At 41.9% G+C, this 27,884-nt stretch overlaps 1 protein-coding gene across 3 annotated transcripts in view; it reads left to right on the top strand.

Annotated features, from left to right (window-relative positions):
• The window catches only part of GPC6 (glypican 6), a 754,231-nt gene that overhangs the window by 691,756 nt on the left and 34,591 nt on the right, over positions 1 to 27,884 (top strand). For all 3 annotated transcript variants that reach the window (XM_088457100.1, XM_088457092.1, XM_088457109.1), the window contains one exon: positions 18,600 to 18,736. In XM_088457100.1, the coding sequence (XP_088313226.1) occupies positions 18,600 to 18,736 (137 nt within the window). The remainder of the gene's footprint in view (positions 1 to 18,599; positions 18,737 to 27,884) is intronic.

Here is a 27,884-nt window from a genome sequence, read left to right as displayed (position 1 = left end):
AAAATAATTCCCCATTTCTGAATATTTGGATGTGGGAGACTCAACCTGTATAGCCAGAACCTCGTGTCTGACCAGCCTTCCAAAGTAACTGACCCGAGCAGGAGGTGAGGGATGCAAAGCCTTGGACTATATCAGAGCAGCTGACAGAATATTATATATATGCTATATGTCTAGCAAAGTATGTTTACGAACGCAGGGTGTGGACTGTGGTGTTATATTTAAAAAAAAAAAAAAACATTTTTGCTAAATTTTCTAAAATGTGAAATACAGAATTTGGCTAAAAATATAAATACATATAGAAAATAAATCTACACTTAGACCATATGTTTATCATAATCTGTTTTCCTTGTTCTCTCTTTGCAATTAGTGTCATCCTTTGCACTGTATGTGTCCTATCCTATTGTCCACTCCTCAATGTGCTCCTGCTAGTAGTAATCTGGTTACAATTTCTTCCCCTAACTTCCCGTGTGAAGTTAAGACCACTGACAAGTGAACAGAGTAGCAAGCGGGCACCTACTGGTGACAGTGGCTGTAGCCACTTAAAAGGTGCAGGAACTCTATTATTGCAGTATATCCATGTATTCTATATGGTATACGTTCGGCATCCCAGTGGTCTGGATGCAGACGCTCCTATTGCCGGCGCCGAAATCCCGGCACCGGTCAGAAGCCCTGTGCCGCCAGTGGCAAATGCAGGATTTCTAGAGAGGGGTTTCCAAATGGGGGAGGGGGGCAGAAAAAAAAACGTGCACTGCCCAGGACATAGATGTACAGATTGGTCTCCTTATGTACTGGATAGTGCATTATTATACAGTATTAATAATTAACCCTATACAGTAGATATCAGTGCACCCCTAAAAGTGCATGTTTTCCATATCTCTTAGTTGGTGCACTGGCTGGCACATTTTAAAAGTTCAACAGGTGGTGCCAATTATTTCATTTGTGACACTGAGGGGATTTTAAAAACATGCAACTTTACTATTAAATGCTATTTATGTTGTGGTCCTCATGCTGTGGGCTAGGGAGGGGGGTTTCCAGGCAACCGGAACCCCCCCCCCCCCTGTGTTTGCCTATGGCATTCATCCTGACCACCGGGATACCGAAGGTAAGGTGTTAGGGGGTTTAGGTTTAGGGTGCAGGGTTAAGTTAGGCACTAGGGGGAGGGTTAGGTTAGGCACTCGGGGGGAGGGTTAGGGTTAAGCACCAAAGAGGAGGGGTTAGGGTTAGGGTAGGGAGAGTGGAAGGGTTAGCATACCGACCAACAAGTGTCGGTATGTTAATCCTTTCAAGATGTCGGCGTCGGGATTCTAACAGCCGGGATCCCGAGCGCCGGCATCTCATACCGATTCCATAGTATCTGCTGTACATCTACAATGTATATATGAATCTCTCTCTTTCTATGTATGTATGAGTATGTATATATATATATATAAAAGAAAATAGGTAGGACAAGTGCCAATAATTAATGTACCCCTTATTTCCAACAAATACAAAACTCCAACAACTGCCCACTGGTCTATCAAATATAGGCGTCAGCTCTCTGTTAATAATTAGTTAGTAATGGTAAGTTTACTAACATCAAAGATAGTTGTTCATGGATATTAATTACAGAGCGACCAGCTAGTTGATTATAATTATAAAGTGTATGACTAAAAAACACGTAAAAACATATATATATATATATATATATATATATATATATATATAAATTATAAAGTGACAGTGCAAGAATGTGCAAATAATTCACAATGGTGATTATAACCTATTTCATTTATAGGTAAAAATGCATACCATCTAGTGCAAGGAGATAGTACATATAAAACTAACTCAGTACAATATTAGATTGAAAAAGTGCAACTAGTGAAAATTTAAAAGACAATTTAATAGTAATATAAAATATACATGTTTAAAAGACAAGACAATTCATAAAATATACAACAAGGGGATTCGGGATAAAGAACAAAAAATGAGCTAAATAAATAGGTAAAGCAGCTTATCTGGGGTAGCAGCTTAATAGTTCATGTAGCAGGTATGGCAACAGCAGGCTCCAACGCGTTTCGTCAGTTCAAGACTTCATCAAGGGAGTAGTGCTGTATTGTGGGGTCTGCATTTTTTTACCCCCTTGCAAAGGACTAAACGAGGAGCAATCAACATCCAGTACCCGCCCCTTTCAATATATGGGCGGGGACAAAAAAGAGAGTGATTTCTAAGGTAATCACATGTATTTGTATATATGAGCATAATCGCTTGCATCCAGAATCAAAATCAAAAATACATAGTGAAGAACAGGGTTTAAAACGGCATTATCCGGCTCTTCCGCCCATACTTGGCTGGTCCATACCCTTGTTGTATATTTTATGAATTGTCTTGTCTTTTAAACATGTATATTTTATATTACTATTAAATTGTCTTTTACATTTTCACTAGTTGCACTTTTTCAATCTAATATTGTACTGAGTTAGTTTTATATGTACTATCTCCTTGCACTAGATGGCATGCATTTTTACCTATATATGAAATAGGTTATAATCACCATTGTGAATTATTTGCACATTCTTGCACTGTCACTTTATAATTTATCCATTTATATATATATACGTATGTTTTTACGTGTTTTTTAGTGATACACTTTAAAATTATAATCAACTAGCTGGTCTCTCTGTAATTAATATCCATATATATATATATATATATATAATATTATTATCATATCCTGGTATATAGAGATGAATGTCATGAAGGAATGCTGATTATTCGATATTAATCTGTGATCTTAATAAACACTAGCAAAATAGCATGTATCGCTGACATTTCTGACACCATTGCCCCGGCTAGATCTTACAGTTTGGCAATGTATATTCATTCATACTTGTAATGCGGCTACCAGGGTTGTGAAGAATATATGTAAAGTTAGCTGGGATGGTAGTCATTAGTTTAGATGTAAAGGTCGCACTCTGGAACTCAACATGGAATGTGTTGGGGACACACATAAAAGGACACAGATTCAGCTGGGAAACTAAGATTGACTGTGAAGGATGAGTAGCAATTATAAACTCAGAACATATGCCTCTACTGTTCCTCCCTACTGGGAAACAATGATAGGTGAGAATTATATTTTGATGACAATGTTTTCAGTTGGCTTGAATCATATGTTTAATATTTATTGAAATAAAGTAAAGGAAAATACTTTTAAAAATACCAAAATGTAATTCTGTCTCTGACTTAGTATCTCTGTCTATGAACTTTGAATTCTTTGGCTGGAACAGTCTCAGCTCGCACTGTTCAAAATCCGCCAAGAGATATCCAGAAAGGACAGATTCTGCTTTAGTTTCCTTAAAAACCTTCAAATATCAAGATTCTAAGCATACAGAAAATGGTAAAAGGTGTCAATTGAATGTCATCCTATCTCTCAAGTGAGAAGACAGAAGTATATTTCTGTGAAGTGGTTGCTGCTAGACGTGAACTTGCTTTTACCTCTATATTTTGGTGTTTTTATAGATACTAAAATGCCTTCCAATGCATAAACTCTTTCAACAATAAGAACTTTGATGTAATCTGCACTGATAACATGTACATATTACACACAGTTTTATAAGCTCATGGATAATATTAATATATATATTAAAAACAATCTTAAAACTACAGAAACATTTAAAAAAAATTTGTGCCATGCTTACAATATATTCTGATTTATTGTTTAAGTTCCTACTGATGGAAAAACAATATGAATTGATGATAAATCACAGTCCAACACCACAGAAGTGAGCTGTTTAATTCATATTTAGGTAGTCATACTTAAGTGTTGTTCCTTATAAGCTTTCCAAAGCAAGCCCCTCTTCTTCTGCATAAGTCGTAACACAGGATGTGGCAACAGGTGCTAAGCTCAAGACCTATCATTCTTGCCAGTGGGAGATGAAGTAAGGAGATTAGGGGTCTATTTACTAAGCAGTGTTAGGAGACAGAGTGAAAAGTGATAAGGTGCCAGCCAATCAGCTCCTAACTGCCATCTCACAGGCTGTGTTTGAAAAATGACAGTTGGGAGCTGATTGGCTGGCACCTTATCACTTTTCACTCTGTCTCCTAATGCTGCTTAGTAAATAGACCCCTAACTAAAGGATTTTGATTCCATTAAGTACAAGGTTTTCTCCAAAGACAAGAGACTGTGGGACTCTGCTGGTAAGAAATAAGGTTATTTTTGCTCACACCTCATAAAAGCAGAAATAAGCAATGATCTTCCTTCCATAATACACAGGACGTGCTCGCAGCTGAAACAAGGGCTTGCAGCTAATTAGCTCCGAAGAATTCAAAGAAGTCAGCCTCCCTATTAACATTTTCACATCTTAAAAAATACACACATGAATAAATAAGGGAGGCCATAATACAGATGTGTACATTTGCGGCTTTAGATTTTAACAATTTACAAATGATTATACCCAGTGGTTTCACTAGGGAGGTGCAGGCCACACCGGGTGAGACCATCTCAGGGGGCGACACTAAAATAGCAGAGCAGCTCTGGTGTCACCGGCAAAGCTAGAGCAGTGGTGATGGATGTTGCTCACACACGTCATCAACACCTGCCCTGTGTTTGGAGAGGCTGGGGGCTGCCCAGCAGCTCAGGGAGCTCAGGGCAAGCCCTAAGTGTGACGAGAATTGGCGGGTGACAAATGGTCACGCCCACAAAATGACACATATCATATGGTGTGGTTTAGGGGCACTTGGCCATTCCCCCTTTCATACGTGCGCAATGATTACCTCTGTGCTGCACCAGGTGTCACCACCGGATTCGGTATGAAATACCACTGGACCTATGTCCGGCGGTTCAAATCCCGATGCCGAGGGACCGGCACCAGTGACGATCCCGACAGCTGTAAAGGTAAGTATTAACTAACCTAACCCCCCTAACCCTTCTTTAGGGGTGCATAATCCAACCTCCCTCCCTAGTGCCTAACCCAAACCCCCTCTAAGTGCCAAAACCTAACCCCCCTTCCCCACAGCCTAAACCTAAGTCTCCTGGGGGAATGCCTAACACTAACCTCCCCCCGGGGGTGCCTTACCCTCACCCTCCCTAGCCTGACCCTAAGCCTCCCGGGGGCATGCCTAACCCTAACCCCCCCCAGGCGGCTGTCCGCGCCCGGCTTACCTTCGATCGGTTAGCTGGGCGTCAGGCTCACGGTGTAGGTCTAATGACAGACGTCGGGATTTCGTCGCCTGTCATTAGTACCTTGTTGGGATTTGACAGTCGGGAAGCGTGCAGTTGGCACTTCGACTGTCAGCTTCCTGACTGCTTCCCGTCACCACCTGTAGTGATGCCGCTGGTCATACCTTTCGTACGTTAACTACTAATCCCTGGAAAAACAAAGGGAGGGGGTAAACATTTTCAGAATTCTCCTTTAACTTAGAAAGTACGTTTATGATTCCATCTTAGAGTACAATCATAAAGACCATAGTGCATGATGAAATAATGAAGGAATGAATTGGGGAGGCCATCATATAGCCAGTACTGTTCCTGTTTAAGATAATTGGGATTGCCAATGATTGGCATTGGTTTGTTCTCTACTGTATACACCTAACAGTGATATCCATTTGTAATGCCACAAGCTAAGGGGAAGACGCACAGGTTCTCTCAGGGGTATGACCAGGGAACTGTACCTGTTACTTCCTTCCCTGAGTTTTGTTGTATCATTGTGTTAATAGTTGTCCTATGTATTGGTGCATAATTGTGTTGTTTCATCCCTGTACAGCACTGTTGACAACTTATATATACATAAAGAAGCTAATAATAAAAGGTTAAGCTGACTATGCTGTACAGAGACATTTCTAGATTAGGCTGTATACTTATTGTCGTAGACAGAAGCCACCTAGCAATCAGTGCATTACAGACATGTCTGCGGTTACAGAGACTTTTCTAAAGCACCTTCCATTCTTGCCGTTTGTTCTCAGATCTCCTAGTCATTAAACAGCTGACAGGACACAGCATTCAGCCTTGTCTATGTGCCACTGCATTTGTGAAATCATTCATTAGTCTGGGAATAGCTGCATGTGAATTGGGACACAAGATAATGGAGTTGTCCAGATATCTTACAGCTGACATGCTGGGATGTTGCTATTGGCTGTAAAATTTCACTGCCCTCTTTTTAAAGCCAGGGTTTTATAGTTTCTAGAAAAACAAAGCTTTGGTTAACCTTGGCATCAGTAAACCTCATTAAAATAACAGTCTGTCAGATTGGAGTGTAAAAGAACAGGGACACAGCCAGCTTCACATTTAGCAATCATTTTCACTTTAATTTCTGCACAATAACGTTTACAGCCACAAGATATCTGAACAATAGTGCCATCTAGAGCATACACACTGCATGTATATATATATATATATATATATATATCTATAATAAAATATCTGTCAGGTGTTCATCAATTGTAAATGGGTATGAGTTAATAATTATACTTGATAATACACATTTATTTTGATGTTAAACATATTAACTATACAGCACACATACATAAAAACTAAAAGTACTCACACATCATCTAGCCAGTGTAATCTTCATATTGACCAAAGCCAGAGTCATATAACGGTTATATATAGAGATGAGCGATTCGGGTCAGAGAAATCCGACAGAACTGAATTTTGGGTTTCTGAGTAGAACCGATTCCAGCCGGGATCCTCCTGCCAAATTCAAGCTTAGCTGACCAAAATAGTGTGCTGTGTCTTAGTAAGCTGCACCCTAAAGAAGACTTCTTTTTCTGTTTTAAAAAAAATCTCAGGTCTTTTATAATTCAATGTAGATATTTCAAGGAAAAATTGTGTTTGAGAGGCCGTGTATATTAGTGTACTTGCTGAGTGTTGTATTCGTGTCAGCTGCACCCCAAAATAATAAATGCTGAAAAAATATTTTTTCTTGATTTAAAAAACTGTCTCAAGTCTTTTAATAAAACTCTGTGGTAAAGGTAAAAGTCCCTCATGTCTCATTGTACATTCACTTGGTGTGGTGGCAATTACAAGTTCGATTACAGTAGCTTTACTCCTGTCCTGGTGTATGTCAATCATGAATTAGTCTATAGAAGATCAGGAGCAACCAAGTATTAGTGCTGTCAGTCATAGTACTTCTGCAATATTTACTTTTAAAGAAGGTCAAGGGGTAAGAAGAAGGTGTAAGAAAGGGCATAACAAGTCTAAACAATGTTTTACAATCTCAAAGAAAAAAAAAACACCATTAACTATAAAAGGGAAAAGTTATTTCTGAATAATGTAAAATTGCCAACATTTCCGCACCACACAAAGTGGCAAGGAAAGGCTCAGACTATGGCCTTCATTTGTGAGTTGTGGTCGTGCTACTGTTTACAAACCCTGTAGATTGTATGCTTGTGAGCAGGGCCAGGGGAGGATTGGGCCACCGGGACAGTGGGATATTTCCCGCTGGGCCGTTCCCATGCTCCCATCTGCGGGCCGGCTTACAATTCCTGCTGGGCTGGATGGAGGCTACCGCGATCGGAGCTCCGCTGAGCTCTAGTCTGGCAGCGGTTCTATGCTAAACGTATAATGGCTGCGGGAGGGCTGCTGCACATGCCCAGCAGCAGCACCTCCCATGGGCCTTGGCTGTTTGCTGCGTGGTGAGTGGTCCAGGAGCTCCAGCAGCATGTTTTTGTTGTCCCATCTGGGTCCCAACGACTCCTTCCTGGTCAGCTAGGGCCCTCACAGCCGTGGTGACAGTTACAGGTTCCCTCTCTGAGAGGCAGGGCGGCGTGCACAGTCGCGGCTGTCCCTGGCTCAGTTCATCGATGCAGAGAGGAACACCTGCCCTGGAACATCCTATGCTGGAGGAAACACACCAAGCCACAGTCTGTCTGCTGAAATGTAAGTTAAAACGATGCTTAAAATATATAAAGGGGGGGGACTGATGAGCAGAAAATATATGTGACATAATAGGTATAAAAGATATGTAAGTGGGGGAGGTGATCACTGATGGGTGTAAAATATATATGGAGTGGGGGAGGTGATGGGTATAAATTATATAAGGGCTGGGAGGTGATGGGTATAAAATATATAAGGGCTGGGAGGTGATGGGTATAAAATATATAAGGGCTGGGAGGTGATGGGTATACAATATATAAGGGCTGGGAGATGATGGGTATACAATATATAAGGGCTGGTAGGTGATGGGTATAAATTACATAAGGGCTGGGAGATGATGGGTATAAAATATATAAGGGCTGGGAGGTGATGGGTATGAATTATATAAGGGCTGAGAGGTGATGGGTATAAAATATATAAGGGCTGGGAGGTGATGGGTATACAATATATAAGAGCTGGAAGGTGATGGGTATAAATTATATAAGGGCTGGGAGGTGATGGGTATACAATATATAAGGGCTGGGAGGTGATGGGTATTCAATATATAGGGGTTGGGAGGTGATCGGTATACAATATATAAGGGCTGGGAGGTGATGGGTATACAATATATAAGGGCTGGGAGATGATGGGTATAAATTATATAAGGGCTGGGAGGTGATGGGTATACAATATATAAGGGCTGGGAGGTGATGGGTATACAATATATAAGGGCTGGGAGGTGATGGGTATACAATATATAAGGGATGGGAGATGATGGGTATAAATTATATAAGGGCTTGGAGGTGATAGGTATAAATTATATAAGGGCTGGGAGGTGATGGATATAAAATAAGGATGATGGGTATAAACTATATAAAGAGTGGAAGACGAAGGTGAGGAATATATAAACTATAAAATATGTATAGGGAAAGAGTATATGGGGCATAAAATGAAAATGACTAAATATATAGTATATATGGGATGGGGTGGGGCATAAAATCATTAAATATATATTTGGGAGGAATGGGGGCATTTATTACATATATATGTGTAACAAACTAGGGTGTGCAACTGTAATGAAGAATTAACATAATCGACACTCTCCGGTTTTGATAAAGAGGATATATTAGAAATAGCTTGATGTCAACTTTTTATAATATATCTTCTTTAAAACAGTATATCTTTTTTATGAAATCTGGAGTGCCGATCGTGTTTATTTCTGTATTTAAAGATGCACACGCTTGGTTGCTTTCCATCCTATGTGTCGTTTTATTATTATTATTTGTTTTAATGTTTAAGACAGTTCATCCATTTGTTCATATGGTCACTACATTGCCTGTTTGTTTAGCACAATCTCCTTTTGTACATTGTATTTGTCATTTAAGCTGGGTACACACTGAGACGATGTTGTCATGATTTAGCCAAATCGTAACGACATATTGTGCAGTGTGTGTATGCACATTATGCCCGCTCCCGTGGTATTGTGTCGTCAGGTTTGATGTGCTGCATATTAATCCTGACAATATCACTTGCAGCTCCATGCATGTTAATGAAGGAGGGAACATTCCATTGTTCATTACAGAGCTCTAATGTGTACCCGCAGTACGATATGTCAGTCCGTTGGTCCGACATATCGTCTGGGTACACAGCGTCAGTGTGTACCCACCTTTAGACAATATGGCATTTTCCTCCATTTTTTATTTTACATTTAAATTTTTTACCATACTTAAATGCCTCTCAGACCTACTTACGTGCCACTTTTTTGCCATCTGAACCCTCCACATGCCCTTTTATAAACTGATTCTGTTGAATCACATGCCCTGATGTGTAATATTGTCCTAGTGTGGGTGACATCCTAGTATTAGCACATATTATAAGATTTTTTTTCCCACACAGAAAGTATTTATCCTTCTATGCACCCCAGATTGAAGTTCACCTTGGCAGAAGAAGACATTTACCACCCGCTCTGTCTCAGCTCAGAGGACAAGAACCACTAATTCATTCTTCAGCCATCATGTCAAAACTCATATACTGTAGCTATTTTTTATATAGAGCCGGTGCTCTCTCTCGCCCAGGGTGGTAAAATATGTAGCTACAGACCTGCTGACAGACTAACCGGGTGAGTGCAGCAGGGACTTCTGCTGGTAGTGGCGACTCTACGGGGAGAAGGGCTGAGCTTCCAGGCACTTCCTCTAAACACTCAACACACCCTCCTGCTGTCATTGGCACATACAGACACAAGCATCACTGCCCGCAGACAGCTGGCATGCAGAGGATGCTCCCCGGCCACAATCAGAGTGGCTGGCCAGCATTCTGTCTGCCTCCTGGCCCATAGCTATGTCCGGTCCACACTCCTCCATTCCTGTTTCACTTTTACTTTCCCTTAAGATAGGGGTACAGAAAAAAATAGATGTGCATTTTAAATTCAGCCAAGTTTGATTTTTTGTTTTGGTGCTGATGTCCTGCACACCACAAAGGAACCTACAACCCTATTAGAGTAAATGTGTCCTACAAACTGTATCTATAAAGGAGTATTGGCTGTGCCTGTTCACATTGGAGGCCATACTCAGTTGAATGATCTGACCCAGCATAGGGCTGGTGCAAGTTTTGATGGTAGTGTCGAAAGGTGCACCAAGTGGTATTGCAGCATCTCAGTCATTGCACATTCAGACGCATGGCTGTACGCAAGGCAAGGGGTTTGTAGTGGCCACGACTGTGTCTAACTCAGAATCAGGCCCTATAAGCAGGAAGTATCCCGTCCCCTCCACAGACCCCACCTTCTCAACAGATCCCTCCTTCTCAACAGACTCCGCCCCCATTAGGGCTGCTTCCAAAATTTTCCCGGGCTGGTTTTCCATTCCAATCCGGCCCTGAGCAGGGCCCTCTTACCAGGTCTTGTTTTATTACGGTTTGTTCCCCATTGTAAAATGCAATGGAATTTGCTGGCGCTATATAAGCAACTGTTAATATTATTATTAATAATAATAATGATAATAATTAAACTGCTCTTTCATGCACTATAATAATTATTGTAAAAACCAGGGCCAAACAACACAGTCAGGCATCTTATGTAACCTCGTTTGCACCACCTTCATGCTCTCTGAGTCTAGATGTGTCACCTGTGAAACAATATGGAAAAAAATATATAGAAACCGAAGTTATTCAGTATTTACTGACAACTCCAGTATTCCTGGTGCTTGTGGGAAATATGGGGGTCATTCAGACCCGGTCGTTAGCGCCGATGCGCTCGGACCGGGTCGATGGCCCCCCACAGAGCATGCGCACAACGGCGCCGGCGCCGTCGTTCACATGCGTGAGACCCGCTACGACCGACAGCGCCGGTCGTTGCGGGTCTCGATCCAAAGGGGGCGAGCTGTCGATGTTGATTGACAGCTCGCCCCGTTTGGAAGGCGGGCCGGGGGGGTGGCAGCCCAAACAGAGGCATTCCCATGGGAACGCCTACCGTTTGGGGGAGGCCCCACTGACATCACTAGTGATGTCAGTGGAGAGCTTACGGCTCTGACAGAGCCAGAAGCTCTCCGGGGCTTACGACAAGTGAGACCCTACCCTAGGGTCTCGTCATAAGCCCCGATGGTCACGATGGTCTTGACCATCGCGACCATCACCCGAGCGGTCGTTAGAGCTGTGGGTGTAAACCCACAGCCTAATGACCGCAACAGAGGCGGGCGGTCAGGATGCAAGTGGCCGTCCAGTTTCTGAGCGACCGCTTGCATCCTCCGACCGCCTCTGAATGAGGCCCTATATGCTTAAGTACTAAATATAAATAATAATAAAAATAATTTAATACTTTTAAAAATGTATAGCAATGCTGCTGGACTCAGTGTCAGTTGTAATCTGACACAATATATAAGACAAAAAAAACACAAAAAAAGAGACCCCGCTATTGCTACCAAATGATTAATAAATTGTGTATACCTGATTGATCTGAACAAGATGGCTTCTGATTGAATTTGTACATTTATTCACAAAGAAATAATTTAACACATAACTTTAGATATAATGTATCAAATAAATAGCAATATAACCAGCAACCTGTTACCAATAAAACAATCTCTCTTACAGAGTATTAAGTTCAATCAGTACTGATCAGAATAAAAAGAAAATATAGTCTCTGCTTAAAATGAGCTTATAAACATATCAAATAGCCACCACTATGAAGGGAGCCAGAAAACAGTAAATCTTTCCAGCTGAGTGTCCACTGTTATAGGGGGAGGTTATGTTTTAACACACGGTATGTCCAGCACTCCGATCAGCCTTATATATAAACTGAATCAGGATATTACCTGTAGTGCACCAGTTCTCCCCTCTGCTAGCGGGAACTCCATCCGACCATCAATGTGAAGGAGCCCTCTGGTTCCTAGTGGGGAAGCGGCAGCAGCGGGAGCCAGCTTACTGTGTGTAGTGGAAACCGCCTTCAACTGTTAACGGAAGTACGGCAATAGTGGAGGCAGGCTTACTTTGTATAATGGAGGCCACCATCAGCTCTGTTGACCTGGCTGTAAGTTACTTGCTGCTGTAGACTTATCTCTTCTCTGCTGAATAGGTGTAAGCAGCTGAATATACACACTGACGTTTGCAAGATGAATAAGCTGTCAGGCGTAGGCAGCTGAATATTCACACTGGCGCATGGCAGATGAATTAGCCGGCAATTAGCGGTGACTGGCAAATGATAAACTGGTATAGCAGGAGCTGAATAGATAGCATTATCTACACATTTTGTTCCTGGCATGGAGCTTTTTCAAGATTACATTTCTGACACTATAATCCTAGAGGTGTCTCCTTCCACCATTTCTTAACCATTTGCAAGTGTGAGGATGAGTATAAGTAAAAGTAATGATGATGATTTAGAAATTGAGGATGCTACTGTGGAAGTTGTAATTATGCAACAGCATGAGAGAGAGATAATTGTGTATCTACCAGTAATAAGGCTGTTGATGATGAATGTGTAGGATGTGAACAACTTCATAAAATTCAGGAGCATAATGATGTTTGTGTCAAAGTAATTCAGCCACTTCATGCTAATGATAAGAAACACATTGTCATTCCTGCGCAAAAAAACAAAAAAGCCAACTCTTCCACATGGAATTATTTTTACCTAAATTCTGACATTTGTCAAGGCATCTGTGGCATTTGTAGTGCCAAACTAAGTAGAGGTAGGGATGTTCATCTAGGCATCTCCTCTCTGTTATGTAATTTGCAGGGAGTTCAGTCAAGTTTTTTAATCAAAATCTGGGAAATCATATATAATAACAAGCAGACCAGCATCAGCTACCAGCAGCATAGATTGATACCAGCACAATATGCAAACTCCACTGCTAACACCTTCATCATCAAACTCCTCATTAGCAATCGGTGGTAGTCCTGCATCCAATTCGCAATGACAAACTGACTCGCCTATCCAAGATTCCCAAGAAGAATCCTTACATGATTAAGATGATGTTGCTGGGGTGAATCTTCACCATAGAATGGGATCAAGAAAACTAGTAGTTTAAAACAATTATATGTGAAACAATCATTTGCAAAAGAAACCAAGTATGACGGCCATATCCTGTTGCACAGCAGATCAATGAAGTCATGATGGCTATGTTGGCAAAAGATTTGCATTCAATATCTGCCATCCATGCATCTGGTTTTAGACAAATAGTTGAGGTCATGTGTCCACCCTACCAAATTCCAGTTTGCTTCTATTTTACACTTACAACAATACCTCACCTGTACTGTAAATAAACGTTATTCTTTGCCTAGAAAAATACCATTGTACCGACTATCCACTTGGCTACAGATATGGAGACAAGCAGTACTAACCAAACTATAGATTACATGACTGTGACTACCCACTGGGTGAATGTATCACCTTCAGCAGCAGTATCTAACACAATGTTAGATCATTAACTGAAGGGTACTGTAAATATCACTGTCTTCACTACGAAGCATATCATTGTCAATCTGAAGGAAAAATTCAGGAATGTGATAGCACAATGTCTTACACCACTAGGACTCTCCTCAGGATTTGTAATTTCCAATAACGCAAGTAAATTGTACGAGCATTACAGCTGTGTGAATTTTAACATGTACAATATTTTGAGCATACAACAAACTTGGGGGATCAGAATTTCTTAAAAAATTACAGGTCTGTGCAGGAAATGCTGACTGTGGCCCATAAAACTTCTGGGCATTTTCAGCATTCTGAAACTATTTGTAGAGCTGCAATAACAGTTACATTTGCCATGACACCAACTGATGCAAGATGTAGTAACCAGGTGGCGCACACTGGTGTCTATTCTTGGATTTATTCAAGCTACTGAAACTAGTTGAAATTTTAACCAATGAAGTGAATCCAGTTACTGCCAGCCTGAGTCAGGTCATACACTTAAACTAGAAAAATGCTGGTAGTGCTGGTGTGGCTGCCCCAAGTTAAACAAATAGGAAAGCTTCTACACAGCTGCTGGTTTCAAAAATTAGATTAACATTTATTAATCAATATAAAATACAATAAAATTACAACATGAGCAAGGTAAGCAGGTGGAAAATCCAATTTTAAACTATTGCACTGATCCGGCTGTGGTAAATATCCATAAACATTATTGTAATTAATGGATTATTGGATAGACAGGTTATAAAATGTTAGCAGCCTAGCAGAAAGTTAATGTTGTTAGAGCAAGTATTACAGTTTAATTACAGCAAGTAAGTACACAGAGGCATATATATTACCAGATGGGGTTTGTTGCTCCATGTTTTTATACACAGTCTGCAGTGTTAAAGATGGGAGATAATAGGCCTCTGTAGAAGTTCTGATAGTCCTTACCTCTACCCTCAATTAGGGGAGGATGGATGGTTGCTCCTGTCAGCTGCTGGCTGCTTACACAGCCTGCTGCACGTATGGCACCAAGGTGTAAATATAATGCACACACCTTGTGGTTGGAGATGCTGTTTCCCAAGGCTGAGGGACCTCTGCTCCTAAATTGCGGTATTGTCAGTTCACAGTATTGCTGCAGTAAGCCAGTAGACATTGCCAAATATGCAGTTATAAGGATTCAGCCTGGGATCGACTGTTACTCACCGTGGCGCTGGCTTCCCCTGACTAGCCATGCAGTCAGGCACCAGGTGCAGCGGCAGGTATTTTCCCTGGGGCCCTGTTGACTTCCACGCAATCATGGGTGCAGCCATATTGTCTGTCTCACCTAACTGAACCCTCCAGCAATGGTAGCCTGGTCACCTCTCAGCTGGCTCTCTCCTCCAATGGACAGCTACCCAAGGTTATAAAGCAGGGCTCCCAGAAACAGGAAGTCGCCTGAACAACTTCTCTTCTCCAGTAGCTGCTAGCTTTGGATCGCTGTTCTAGGCTCCACACTGTTGTATCCTCAGTGCACTTCACCAGTCTCTGTGATATTCTCCAATGATATTCAGCATTGGTCACTACCGATATTCTCCAGTGATGTTCAACATTAGTCACTACTGTTATTCTCCAGTGATATTCAGCATCGGTCACTACCAATACTCTTCAGGGATATTCAACATCAGTCACTACCAATATTCTTCAATGCTATCCAACATCAGTCACAACCGATACTCTCCAGTGATATTCTACATCGGTCACTGCCAATATTCTTCAGTGTTGTTCTACATCTGTGATTACCGATATTCTCCATTGATAATCACCAGCCACTCAGATGTCTTTCTTATCTCCCAGTTGCTAATTTCTGGATCCCAGATCAGGGGCCACAACCTGCTCATTGGGTGCAGCTACCCACATCCCAATTGGAGGGGTCACAGGTGAAAACCACCAATGAGTTAGACTCCGCGCCTCTGGTCAGGTCTCGTCAACACCTGGAATTAGCCGATGAGGAAGTCGTATGTACTTCCTTCTCATCTACTGCTGCCTCCCCACCTAGTCACCATGACTCTCCAGTTTGCATTCCAAGCTTGGATTGAATCACCTAATTTCTCTACCTCCGACTCAGCGGTTTAATCAGAGAGTCATGCAGGTAATGACTAATGATTCTACAGAGGTCTATTACCTCCCATCTACAACACCGCAAAGTGTGTATTAAAACTTTTAGCAACAAACCCCCACAGATGGAAACCTTGTGAGCGATTAGCATAGAAGACTACTTCAAAAGAATGTGGAAAAGCTGATGCCCATCAAAATGAACTACAAATTCAAAGATGAATGCTACCAATTACAAATATAGACTGTAATGGTGGATTCCAGTGGGGATGAGCTTATATTGTGTGATGATGATGATATTAACAACAGTGATGAGGGTGATGATAACATTTTCAACTTTGAGGATAATTAACACTAATAGACTTAAACCCATTGGTAGCTTCATTCACAGTAACTAAATCACAAAAATATTTTCTTTTGTGGAGGCCCAAACATAACAAGTACTTTAGCCACAAAGTGGCAGTCCCTGTGCTTGGTTTGTTAATTTGTGCATGTCCTATTTTTATATACAACCTAAGGGTGAATGGTAGGGCCCAAGCAAATTCTATAATTCACCACTTTTCGTATTGGGCTTTTCCTACCTTGCTGTAATGGTGTAAAAGCTACTAGCCTGTTACTTCATCTCTACCTGTACTGGCATTGATTTTCTGGTTGGAATAGATTGCTATTATTATATTTTCTAATACACTGTTACTCTGGCTTGAATCGCATATAATGGCCTGAGGTCTGTAATTCGCTGGGGGGTTTTTGCATTAGAAATCTTACATTTGGAAGATTAGTTTTTAATAGTTTGTTCCATGTTTCCTATTTACCTTTCATTATATTAATCAGTGCTTTACTTTTCCACTAAATACTCCACATCCAAACACATTGAGTTTGTGATTTGCTGTTTGGATTAGTTTTGATGGTGATATAGATTTCTAAAAGACTTTACTCTGGCAGCAATCACCAGTGTTTATAATATATTATATTTTCTACTAGGCTATTACTTTTAGGCTATTAGTTTTTAATTAATGAAACATTGTATAGGGTCATATAGTTCATTAAACTGCCTTCCTGCCTGCCACTGCTGAGCCACTATGTTTCATAGCATACTTGCCAACTCTCCCTTGATTGCTATTATTTCAGGGAATCTCCCTGACAATCTCCCTGACTTCTTGAAGAGTCTAGAAATCTCCCTGATTGCACCTTACCCCCAAAAACGAGAGATATATACATCCATCTGGGATAATTAGTATAATTTCCTTGCAGTGGTTATAAGGCACAATGCATTTTCTGAAAAATATCAATGTATTTTTATCAACAAGTAGTTCTTACTAACTACCTTGGGAACTCATTTACAGTTGGATGTAAACCAAGTTCTATAACATGCCTCTCAGATGTAGCAGTAAACATCCATTTTACTGCCATGCTCATAGGTGTTGCATTCACAATCTCCCTGAAATCTAGTATGTTTCACAGATGTGTTACATTATTTTAAACTGCCATGTATATGTGCCATACTTACCCACTCTCCCGATTTGGCTGGGAGTCTCCCGAAAGTCAGGTGGCACTCCCGGCCCCCTGGAAAAGTAGGTGAACCTCCCAGCCGGCCGCAGAACAACCCCCCCCCCCCCCGTGAATTGCATCATCATGACCCCGCCTCCTGCTTCACAATGACAAATATCTCGGCATCGTGTAGCGGGGGTGGGGCTAAAATGACATGATTCCGTGGTCACGACCCCACACCGCCTCCCCCGGCCATGCCCCCTCTACCTCGCCACGCCCCCCTGCTAGTCTGGCCAGGGGGCCACCAGAATGTCGGCAAGCACGGTTTGTGCTGCTGTGCTTTCGCTTAGTTAGCCAGCCAGCTCGCTGCAGCCTTTGGCCAACATTGGTGAAAATTATATTACAAGCTGTGAGGTGATCAAAATTGACTGGAAATGACTGGAAATTAATGTTGATGTTAATAATACTTTAGTAACAAAAACAGGTCAAAATTACATTATCTTAGATGTTTTTGTTTATAAATATTTAAATAAATCCAAAACCAAAACACAATGGTTTAGAACCAAAACCAAAACATAGAGGTTCGGTGCACATTTGTAGATATATAAAAGACACAATATATATTAGGAATATAATATTATATAGAGCATGCCATTTTGGAAATCTTCTGGCTGTGATGATTTGGCATAAACAATAATAGTATACAAAAAATACAAAAGAAGACCATAAAAATAAATCTACTGTATACTTTTACCTTCAAAATTGCACCTGCTGACAAATGACCCAAGGGTAGTGCTTGTTTTTGCAAATAGAATATGATACTCACATACTTAGAAATTCAGTCCTACAGTATACATTGTCAATCATTTGGTGCACAATTATTACAGTATATAGCACGTGTGTGTGTGTGTTTATGGAAATAATCACATAGCTGCTACCATAGATATATTTTATAAAGGCACATGATTAGTATCGTCCCAAAATAGCAGCTTCATTACTTGGATAAATGACAATGAAGTACAAATTGAACAAAATACCAGCAATAAGCTGTATCCTAGCTCTTTTTAAAACATAAAAGGATGTTTGACCATTCTGCCAGGAAAACCAATGTAAAGCCAAGTTGTATAAAATTCACCATAAATAACTGATGCAGGTAGAAACCTGCCTGAGACCATTGAATGCAGTCATTGGGTTAATCATATACACCTTGTCCTTTATACTATAAGTAAAACCATGTTATGTCTCCTTTACAGAACTGACTGCCATATGATATAGTGATTACATACATAAATTATTATCTTGTTTTCTGCTCAGGTAACAGAAATCAAAGACAGATTGAAGATTTCCAAGAAAATGTGGTCGACTCTACCACATTCTGTCTGTAAAGATGAGAGAATTATAGGAGGAGAATCCAATCAAGAGCAGTGCTGGAATGGGCATAACAAAGCACGGTAACATCTTAAATGAAAATGGATTATAAAAATGCTAACGCATGCAAACAGTGACGTAACTACCGTGGGAGCAAGGGGTGCATATGCTATGTTGCCCAAGCTGCCTCTGTGGCCCACCGCTCCCCCTGCTCCCAGTCACACACACAAAGTAGGCCTATCCAGTCTAGGTCGCCGAGGGGGGCCCGGGGGTCAGCAGAGTTGATTTTGTGCCAGCCCGCGAGCTACTTATATCTGGCGCACCGGCAGGCAGGTATAGAGAGACAATGCCGCCAGTTGCAAGGCAATCAGAGATGGTGGACCAGCAGCCAATCAGCAGTGGCAACTCCTGATTGGTTGCCAGTCCACGAGCTCCGATTGGCTCGTGACCGGCACCAGATTCAAATTGCGCCGGCGCTGTCTGTCTATGTCTACAGCTGCCTGCCGGTTCACCAGCTGCAATTAGCTGGCAGCCAGGCACCAAATCCAAGTCCAAGTTTGACATTTGTTCAGACTGTGAGGTTAAAAGGATACTTTTGTAGCTGTCACCCAGGTTTTTGGAAGACTGCTAATTTCCACTGGAGCCAGTCCCAGATTGAAGTAATTTTTAGAATGTAAGAGTGTCCCAATTTTTAGGGATTGTGTGTGGTCCTAACAAAGTTCAAAGCTAGGCAAAAACCTAATTCTGGTCAAACCACACCACCATGCCAAATTTGGTGTAGCTAGGTCCAAAACTCTAGCCGTGCATAAAAGACAAACAAACAGAAGATAGACGTGCTTTCTCGCTTATTATATAGATAATAGTCAGTAAATGTAATAGAATCAGTAAACCAATTCTCATTTCTCAGTTGGTTGAATCATAAGTTAGATTACATAGGTTTGTATATTGTAATCAATTAGATAGACAGTATATAAGGGATGCGGTCAATATCCCGACTACTGGGATTTCGGCACTCAGAATGCCGGCGCCAGAATCCCGACACTTGTCAGAATCCCGGTGCTGGCATCCCGACATTCGGAATCATGAAGGTAAGTAGCAGTTTGGGGGGAGGGTTAGGGGTTAAGCACTAGGGGGAGGGTTAGGGTTAGGCACTAAAGTGGGAGGGTTAGGTTTAGAGTGCGTGGAGGGGGAGGTTAGGATTAGGCATCGGGGAGGGAGAGTTAGGGTAGGGAGAGGTGGAGGGTTAGAATACTGACAATTGTTGGTATTCTAACCCTGTCGGGATGGCGGCGTTGGGATTCTGACCACCGGGATCTCTAGCACTGGCGTCCCATACACATCCCGTATATAAGTTTTGCCTAGTTCAGTGCAGCCAGTAGTGATAGCTTGGTGTCAGGGATTCTATGTCACAATACCTACAATTCTTAAGCCTTCAGAACACTTCAGCCATCCAGTGGCACACAGTGGTCCTGACAGACTATTTATTTTTTCACAATGGCTGTGGGAGTGGCAATGTTATTAGGGCCTGCCTCTACTCACTCCTACAAACTTTGCTTTGGAAATTGGTGTGTACCCTCTGTACATTTTGTAAGCCAACCTGGACTGTGTATTTGGGACCCATGTGGTTCCTTAAGTAGAGCACCGAAGAAGTTGCTTTGACTAAAATGTGAGTGCAGACACTCAGACTATATATAGGATTGTGTAGACTATCATCTATCTATTTTTCTTTTACAACCTTTCCCTGATTCTATCCACCACTTTCTCCTCCCCCACTCTCCCCTCCTACCCTTCCCCTCCACCTATCTACTTCCCTCCCTCATCTCCCTTGTTCCTCCATTTTCATTCACTTCTCCCCCACCATGGTTCTACTATCCCAACACTCGCCCTACCTCCTCCCTCCTCTCCCTGTCACCTACCGTAGCATCCCTTCCCATCTCAGGAGTCTGCACTATCACTACACTCTCTTCATCTATCCTTCCAATCATTCTCGTATCCATGTTACAGCAATCCTGATACAGGTTGATTCTCCCATATCCAAATATTCCGAAATCTGGAATATTCCAAAATACAGAATTTTTTTGGCATGACTGAGATAATGAAATTTTAGATTTTTGATGGTTTAATGTACACAAACTTTGTCTATGGCACAAATTATTAAAAATATTTTCTAACATTACCTTCAGGTTGTGTGTATAAGGTGTATATGAAACATAACTGAATTGTATATAACACATAAATGCATTCTGTGTGTATATTTGGATTTCATTCCCAAGATATTTCATTATGATATGCAATTATTCCAAAATACGGAATATTCCGTTATCCAAAATACCCCTGGTCCCAAGCATTTTGGATATCGGAGACTCAACCTGTAATATCATTCACATTTCTCCTACTAGCTCTACATTCTATGTGTATTCGCCTCTTCCAACCTGTTCTCCTTCGAATAGCTGTCATTTATCATCCCCCAGCCCTAGCTCCAAATTCCTTGACAACTCTGCTTGCTGCCTACTCCACTTCCTATTTTCAGACCTTCCCACCCTCATCTTAGGCGCCGTCATTATCTCTATCGATGTCTCCACAGAATCCTCTGCCTCTAAGGGGTAAATTTACTAAGATTCGAGATGGTCCCGATTTTCAAAGTGATTTATCTCGCTGGTACTCGCCAAAATTCGGGTGATTTAATCCCTTTTTTTTTTGCAAATTTACCAACAGGCAATTTGAGGCTAAATGAGTTTGCCGATGGTGAAGCAGGACGAGATATCTCTCCTGAGTAACTCGTTTTGCAGGAGATTACTCAACCGAGATTGCAGTGTTTTCTCTCTGCAAATATCTCCTGAGCTAGCAGCTAGCACATATCAGTGAGATATGTGCTTGCTGCTTGTGTGTTAAAACTTGTAAAAAATAGATAAATGTTCCACGTGGAGGAGCCACTCATTGGCTAAGCCCACGTGGGTCCCAGCCAATGAGCGGCCGCTAATGTTAGCCGCCGCTGATTGGCCGGCGGCCCGGGGCTGAAGTGAACTCGTTCCCTTGAGTAAACATTAGCGCAGTGTAATAGCATGCAGAAGCATGTTGTTACACTGTATCCAGAGCCCGTATTGGATTTCTGCTGAGAACATCGAGGGACATAAAGGTGAGTATTGGATCTTGTTTTACAGGTAATTCGATGGGATACTTTACGTTGACAAGGGGACATGAACATCTGGAAGCAGGTGAGTATGTTTAAGTGTGTTTTTGGATGCAATAAAGCTTTATTTTCACTGTGTTGTCTATTTTATTAACCATTTCTTTACAGGAGAACTCCAGGTATCAGTGGGCCCTCAATGCCCCGCATGCTGGTACTTGTGGTTCTCCAAATACCAGCATGCGGGGGAGGCTTGCTTGCACCTGTAGTTCCACTGTAAAGACAATGATGAAAAATCAAATTTTTACAAATTATACCTAACACTATCAACCCACCACCCAGGGGTGGCGGGGATAGCCTCGGGCTATCAGCCTAGGCCAGAGGTGCCCTGGAGAGGGTGACTCCTTTATTGGGGGTCCCCAACTCCCAAGGGATCACTGGCCTGGGCTGACTAATGGTCTGGGCTGATGCTGCAGCTGGGGGGCCCAGTAAAAGGGTACCCCTGGCTATGGCATCAGTCCCCCATTAGAAAGGTTCCAGGGCTGATTTTAAATATGCGAGGTACCTCACGTAATTTTTTTCTCCGTATATTTGAAACCAGCTCTGTCTCTGCTGCCTGTTGCTGGTTTGTAATTTACAGTGGAACCCCACACATTTTTCCCTGTAAATTAAAAACCAGGACAGGCTGGCAAGCCCGGGGCTGGTTAAACCTTTGGGAGGGGACCTCACATCGTTTTTTTTACATATTATCCCTGTTTTCACCATTTACAGAAAGAAACATACACAAATCACAATGATTTGTGTATGTTTCTGACCATCTGGCAGCTCAGGGGGTTGAGAGTTTGAAAAGTGATTTTGGCAGAGAGTTTGCTCCTATCTCACCCGAGCTTGTCATCCCGATTTTTGCTAAATTTGAGAGATGTATGTTTTTGGTGAAAAGTACTTCTGATTTGGCCCGATGGTGATAGGCAGAGCCATAACTAGACTTTTTGGTGCCCTGTGCCAGAAAGAGCATTGGCGCCCCCTCATTTTTCAAAGGGACATAATGCACCCAAAAGAGGGCCATGGCCTCATGGGGAAGGGCCAGGGAAGAGATAGGGGAGGCCAGGAGCTGCTGGGGATTAAATAAGAGGAATCTACAAGTGAGAATGATAATAAACAGAAATTTGATAGGCCCAAACAGCGCCCCCTGCCCTATGGTGCCCTGTGTGATGGCACCGACCGCACTACCCTAGCTACGGCGCTGGTGATAAGATTCAAGATTGCTATCTCACCCGAGTTTTACAAGTGAGATGAGAGAAATCTCTCTCTAACTCACCCAACTTTGCCTTTAGTAAATTTGCAAGCAGGGAAAAAAATCAATAAATCACCCGAGATAGTCATCTCGACCTATCTCGATTGTTAATAAATTTACCCCCAAGCTTCTTACCCTCACATTAGTATTTGGTCTCTCCCAATGGGTCTCCCCAATCTCCCATGTGAATGGAAATCCCTATTTTTTCTCTCTGATCATCACCTCTCTCTTTTAACTTATCCCTCACTCCTTTTCTACCTCTGCCTTTCAAGGCTAACATTACTAAGTGTAACATTGAGGCTGTCGACAAGGGTATCCTTTTCCTCCATGCTCCAACTTCTCTCCCCCACTGTCTCTCTATCCTGTCCTGACCAAACAGTTTCCCTATACAATGTCTCCCTTACTTCTGCTCTCGACTGTTGCCTCAGCGGTCACTACTCATAGAGTCACACCTCAACCCTGGCACACCAAATGCTTCGGGCACATGCAAAAGTGTTCATGAACCACTGAGCGACAGTGAGGGAAATCTTGCTCTAATTCAGAATTTCTCAATTTCAAATTTATGCTCTCAACCTACAGTTCTGCCCTCTCCCTCTCTAAACAGTCATATTTCGAGAACCTTCTCTCCTCCTAGTCCTCCAACCCCCATCGTCTCTTCACCATTTTTAACTCTTCACCTTCTCACCCTCTGCTTGCAATTTTGCCACCCACTCACATCCAAAATACACTCCATACGTCAGGACATCACATCCCACTAGTCCATCAGCACCTCACCCCCTCCTTTCCCAGTCCGGCCCACATCTATCTTACCAACTATGACTTCTTTTTTCTCCCCAGTATCTGGAGATGAAACCATGGCCCTCATCTGGTCCTCCCTCCCTTCCACCTACCCCTTGATCCTATACCCTCCTGCCTCCTCTGCTACCTCTTTCCTGTTGCCTGCTCCCATCTTGCCCATATCTCAAATGATGGGACAATCCCATTCGGATTGGATGGTGCAAGAAAAATCCTTGAAGATGTGAAAAATCCAAGTCCAATATTTCAAGGGGTCCTCCTATACCATCAATTAGTTTCTGAAACAGGTCCTTCCTTGGGTATACCTGGGGTAACTAAACTACAACCTATATATACCCTACCAAATAAAGCAAGGGGCGGGTCCATCCCTATTAACCACATGCTAACATACAAAACTTGGCTATAAAATAAACACCTAGCAGCTGCAAGATCCAAACAAAATTCTAATTTTCATATCCCAACCTAAACACGTGTATAATACAAACATAACTATATTGCACCACCTCCAGCACATCAAGAGTCAAACATATTATATTACTAATAAAAATTACTCCAGTCCACATTTTCCCCGATTCTCCTGTTCCTACTGTCTGTTTTTGGTGCCAATATTGTGTCCGGAAATAGGGGGCAAACGATGTAATACTCCTTCCCCACAATACTGGTGCCACCTCGGCAACCGGAAGTGTCTTGATGACCATTTCGATTCCTCCGAACATAAGCCGGAAGTAAAAAGTGCTGCGACTGAATGCATTGACGGAGCTGCTGAGTCAACTGTCAGGGTCATGGTCAACTTGATTTCCATCCATCGTGACTCTTTCCTTGGGGAATTATTCTTTGACCTTGCACTTTTACCGCATGTAGGCAGTATTAACCTTTAATGGGTGAAGTCCGATTTTCAAAAGGTCAGGTATATTAAAACAAATGAACCAAATAGTATTAAGATCAATCACAAAATAATTAAAAACTGAATACTAAAATCACTATAACCCAGCATATGCATAAAAATGATAAAAACCATTTCATCTCAAAATCAATATACAAGCCTCTAGGGGCTTTTTATTTAATATCCATGTTTTGTATGTCACCATGTAGTTAATAGGGATTGGGCCCACCCCTTACTTTATTGGGTAGGGTGTATATACAGTAGGTTGTAATTTAGTTATCTCGGGTACACCCTGAGGAAGGTCATGTGTCAGAAAGGCGTTAGTGGTATAGGACCCCTTGAAACATTTTCTTGCCCAACCAAATCCGGATGGGATAGGAGTAAGTTTGTTCCCCCAAGTCCATGCTATAGAAAGGGTCCACCCTGGGGACTGTTTTTAACTTTTTTAACCTTATCTTTGGATGTATTTGTTTTATTGGTTATTTATCCAGAAAACTGCAACAGGTGGTGAGCATTCATTGCTCAGCGTAACGCATAGAGACTCCTGACCCTCAATCCGGATTCCTTGGATCCTTGAATTCACTGACTTGGACTCTCTGTTCCCACATACAACCACCTGTTGCAGCTTTCTGGATTTTTCCTTGTGTATAGTACTACAGCTTTCACTTCAATCATGCTGGATGCCAGAGGATTTTCCAACTACTTCATTCATTCAAGTTTTCATTGCTGCTAATGACTTTCACAATTGGGACTGTATAAGAGAGAAACTTTATGAATTACTTTCCAGGAATCAATAAGTGGTGTCTTCTATTGATTTTATCATTTTTTCATTGTTCATATAAAAACTGCAGACAACAGATTTTAGAATATTCAATAAATTCATGTTTATTTTATTGTAAAACTGTCCATCGTCTATATATTTATATTTATTTTGTAATAATTTTTATGTCCCTAGCGCTGGTTATACACCTCTTGTTTTTCCTTTACCTTTGTTGGGTCTGACAAACCCTCTTATCTTTCTGGACATAGCATTATTAATACTATTATCTTGTTTCTGAGGGGGACTATATTGGGTTGATACACTTATCCATCCAAGAGGGTTTTTACTGGAGGATATAAAGAAACCTTTATGTGCATGCATCTCACCGTGTTGAGGTGAGTGAGCCAAGGATGCAAACAGATTTTGGAATTATTTTCGATATTGGCATAACTGGTTGCTCTGCTTCTTTCCTAAGCGGGTGAAGGTATCACCGAGGGAAGCAACAGAAAAGTATATACAGCTCACCAAGGACACTGAGCTTATTACTGGACCACTCTCTTATTTTTTTTAATGTTTTTTGTTTATTTGAGGGGTGGTGTATATATATATATATATATATATATATATATAAGATGTAAGAAGAATGGACGGCACTGCAGGTCTTATTCTTAAGCGGGGTTTATTGTGCCAACATTTCACGGCTTGACGCCCCTTTGTCAAGGTTACAAGCCAATTAGCGTTATGGTGCCCATTTGCATGTAGCATGGACCCGGGAGATCCGTGCTACGTGCACCTGTGTGATTGACACAGACCTCGGATGGGTCAGTGAGACCCGTCTGTGCTGCTGTGTATTTCAATTACACAGATGCATGCACGGAACAGTCTGTGCTGCCGCGGTAAAAAGAAAATAAAAAGCTGTGTAAAAAAAAGAAAAAAAATGTTGTGTCCCCACCCCCCCCCCCCAAAAAAAAGAGCAACCAGCCCCGGACATTAGTCATCCAGTGCTGGGTGTGCTTAAATACAGGGGACAAGTGACATAGGGGTCCCCCATACTTAAGCACAACCAGCACTGGGGTAGTCAGAACCAGCCCTGGTTGTCAAAATATGGGGGCAAACGACATAGGGGTCCCCCATATTCTGCGCAACCAGCACTGGGCTCTGATCCGGTCCTGGTTCTGGAAACACAGGGGGGAAATGAGTAGGGTTTCCCTGTATCTTCCAGAACCAGCACCAAACTTTTTCTAGCAGGGAGCCCTTTCACCGGGACCCCCAGCCACAGCATCAGCCCTGACCGCTAGTCAGCCGAGGCCATGGATCCATGGAGAGCTGGGGACCCCCCCAATAAAGGGGTCCCCCTTTACAGGGCACCCCAGGCCCAGGCTGATAGCCCGGGGCTATCCTCACCACCCCTGGTGTCGGTAGGTGGCGGGTTGATAGTGTGGTGTGGTGTAAATAAAGAATAGCAAACATTGTCTTTACAAATAGAGCTGCAGGTCCCAGCAAGCCTGGCCCGCATGCTGGTACTTGGAGAACCACAAGTACCAGCATGCAGGACATTAAGGGCCCACTAGTACCTGTAGTTCACCTGTAAAAATGTTTAAAAAAACACAGGACACACACCGTGACAGTATAAGTTTATTAAACATACATGCACTCACACATGTACACACACATACACACACATATGTACACATATTCACCTATGTATCCCTGTAGCATCGGTCCACTTCTCCGGTAATGTATCCATAGGGGACCTGTGAAAAAAAACTATACTCATCTTCTCCCATGCGAGGTTCTGTCCTCTTCATTCCAAAGTAGCCAGCTTTTTGGCACCTGTCAGGCCAGCTGCGCCTGATGCAGGGTTAAATACATTTCCTCATACATACTGTACATAAATACATAGACACGCTGTACAGATACAGTAGGACTCAAGCTGGTGATATATCACATCACGTCAGACTAATCTCAGGGTCAAATACAGTATTTCAACGTTAACTTTTAATAAAATATTAATACTTTGTGTCTCAATACATAGTCTAGACATGCAATTTAAAATATATATACAATATATTATGTCAGTGGTTCCCAAACTGTGTGCCTAGGCACCCTGGTGTGCCTCGGGCCACTTGCAGGGGTGCCTCAGGTTGGTGGTCCAGCACCAAATCAAATTATTTATGGTAAATGGAATTTATATACAGTATGTTGTCAAACAAAAGCGCAAACCTGTACACCACCATATAATTGAACCTAAAGAGGACAAGTAAGCACATTTACTTCACAAAATTTTTTTCTGAATTTCTCAATAACAACATTTGGCTTAGGGGTGCCGTGAAAACAATGCTTATACTTTAGGGTGCCGTGATTCAAAAAAG

The sequence above is a fragment of the Taudactylus pleione genome, unplaced genomic scaffold, assembly GCF_031769625.1.
Source record: "Taudactylus pleione unplaced genomic scaffold, aTauple2 ptg000041l, whole genome shotgun sequence".
Lineage (NCBI taxonomy): Eukaryota > Metazoa > Chordata > Amphibia > Anura > Myobatrachidae > Taudactylus > Taudactylus pleione.
This window is presented reverse-complemented; position numbering and strand designations above follow the sequence as displayed.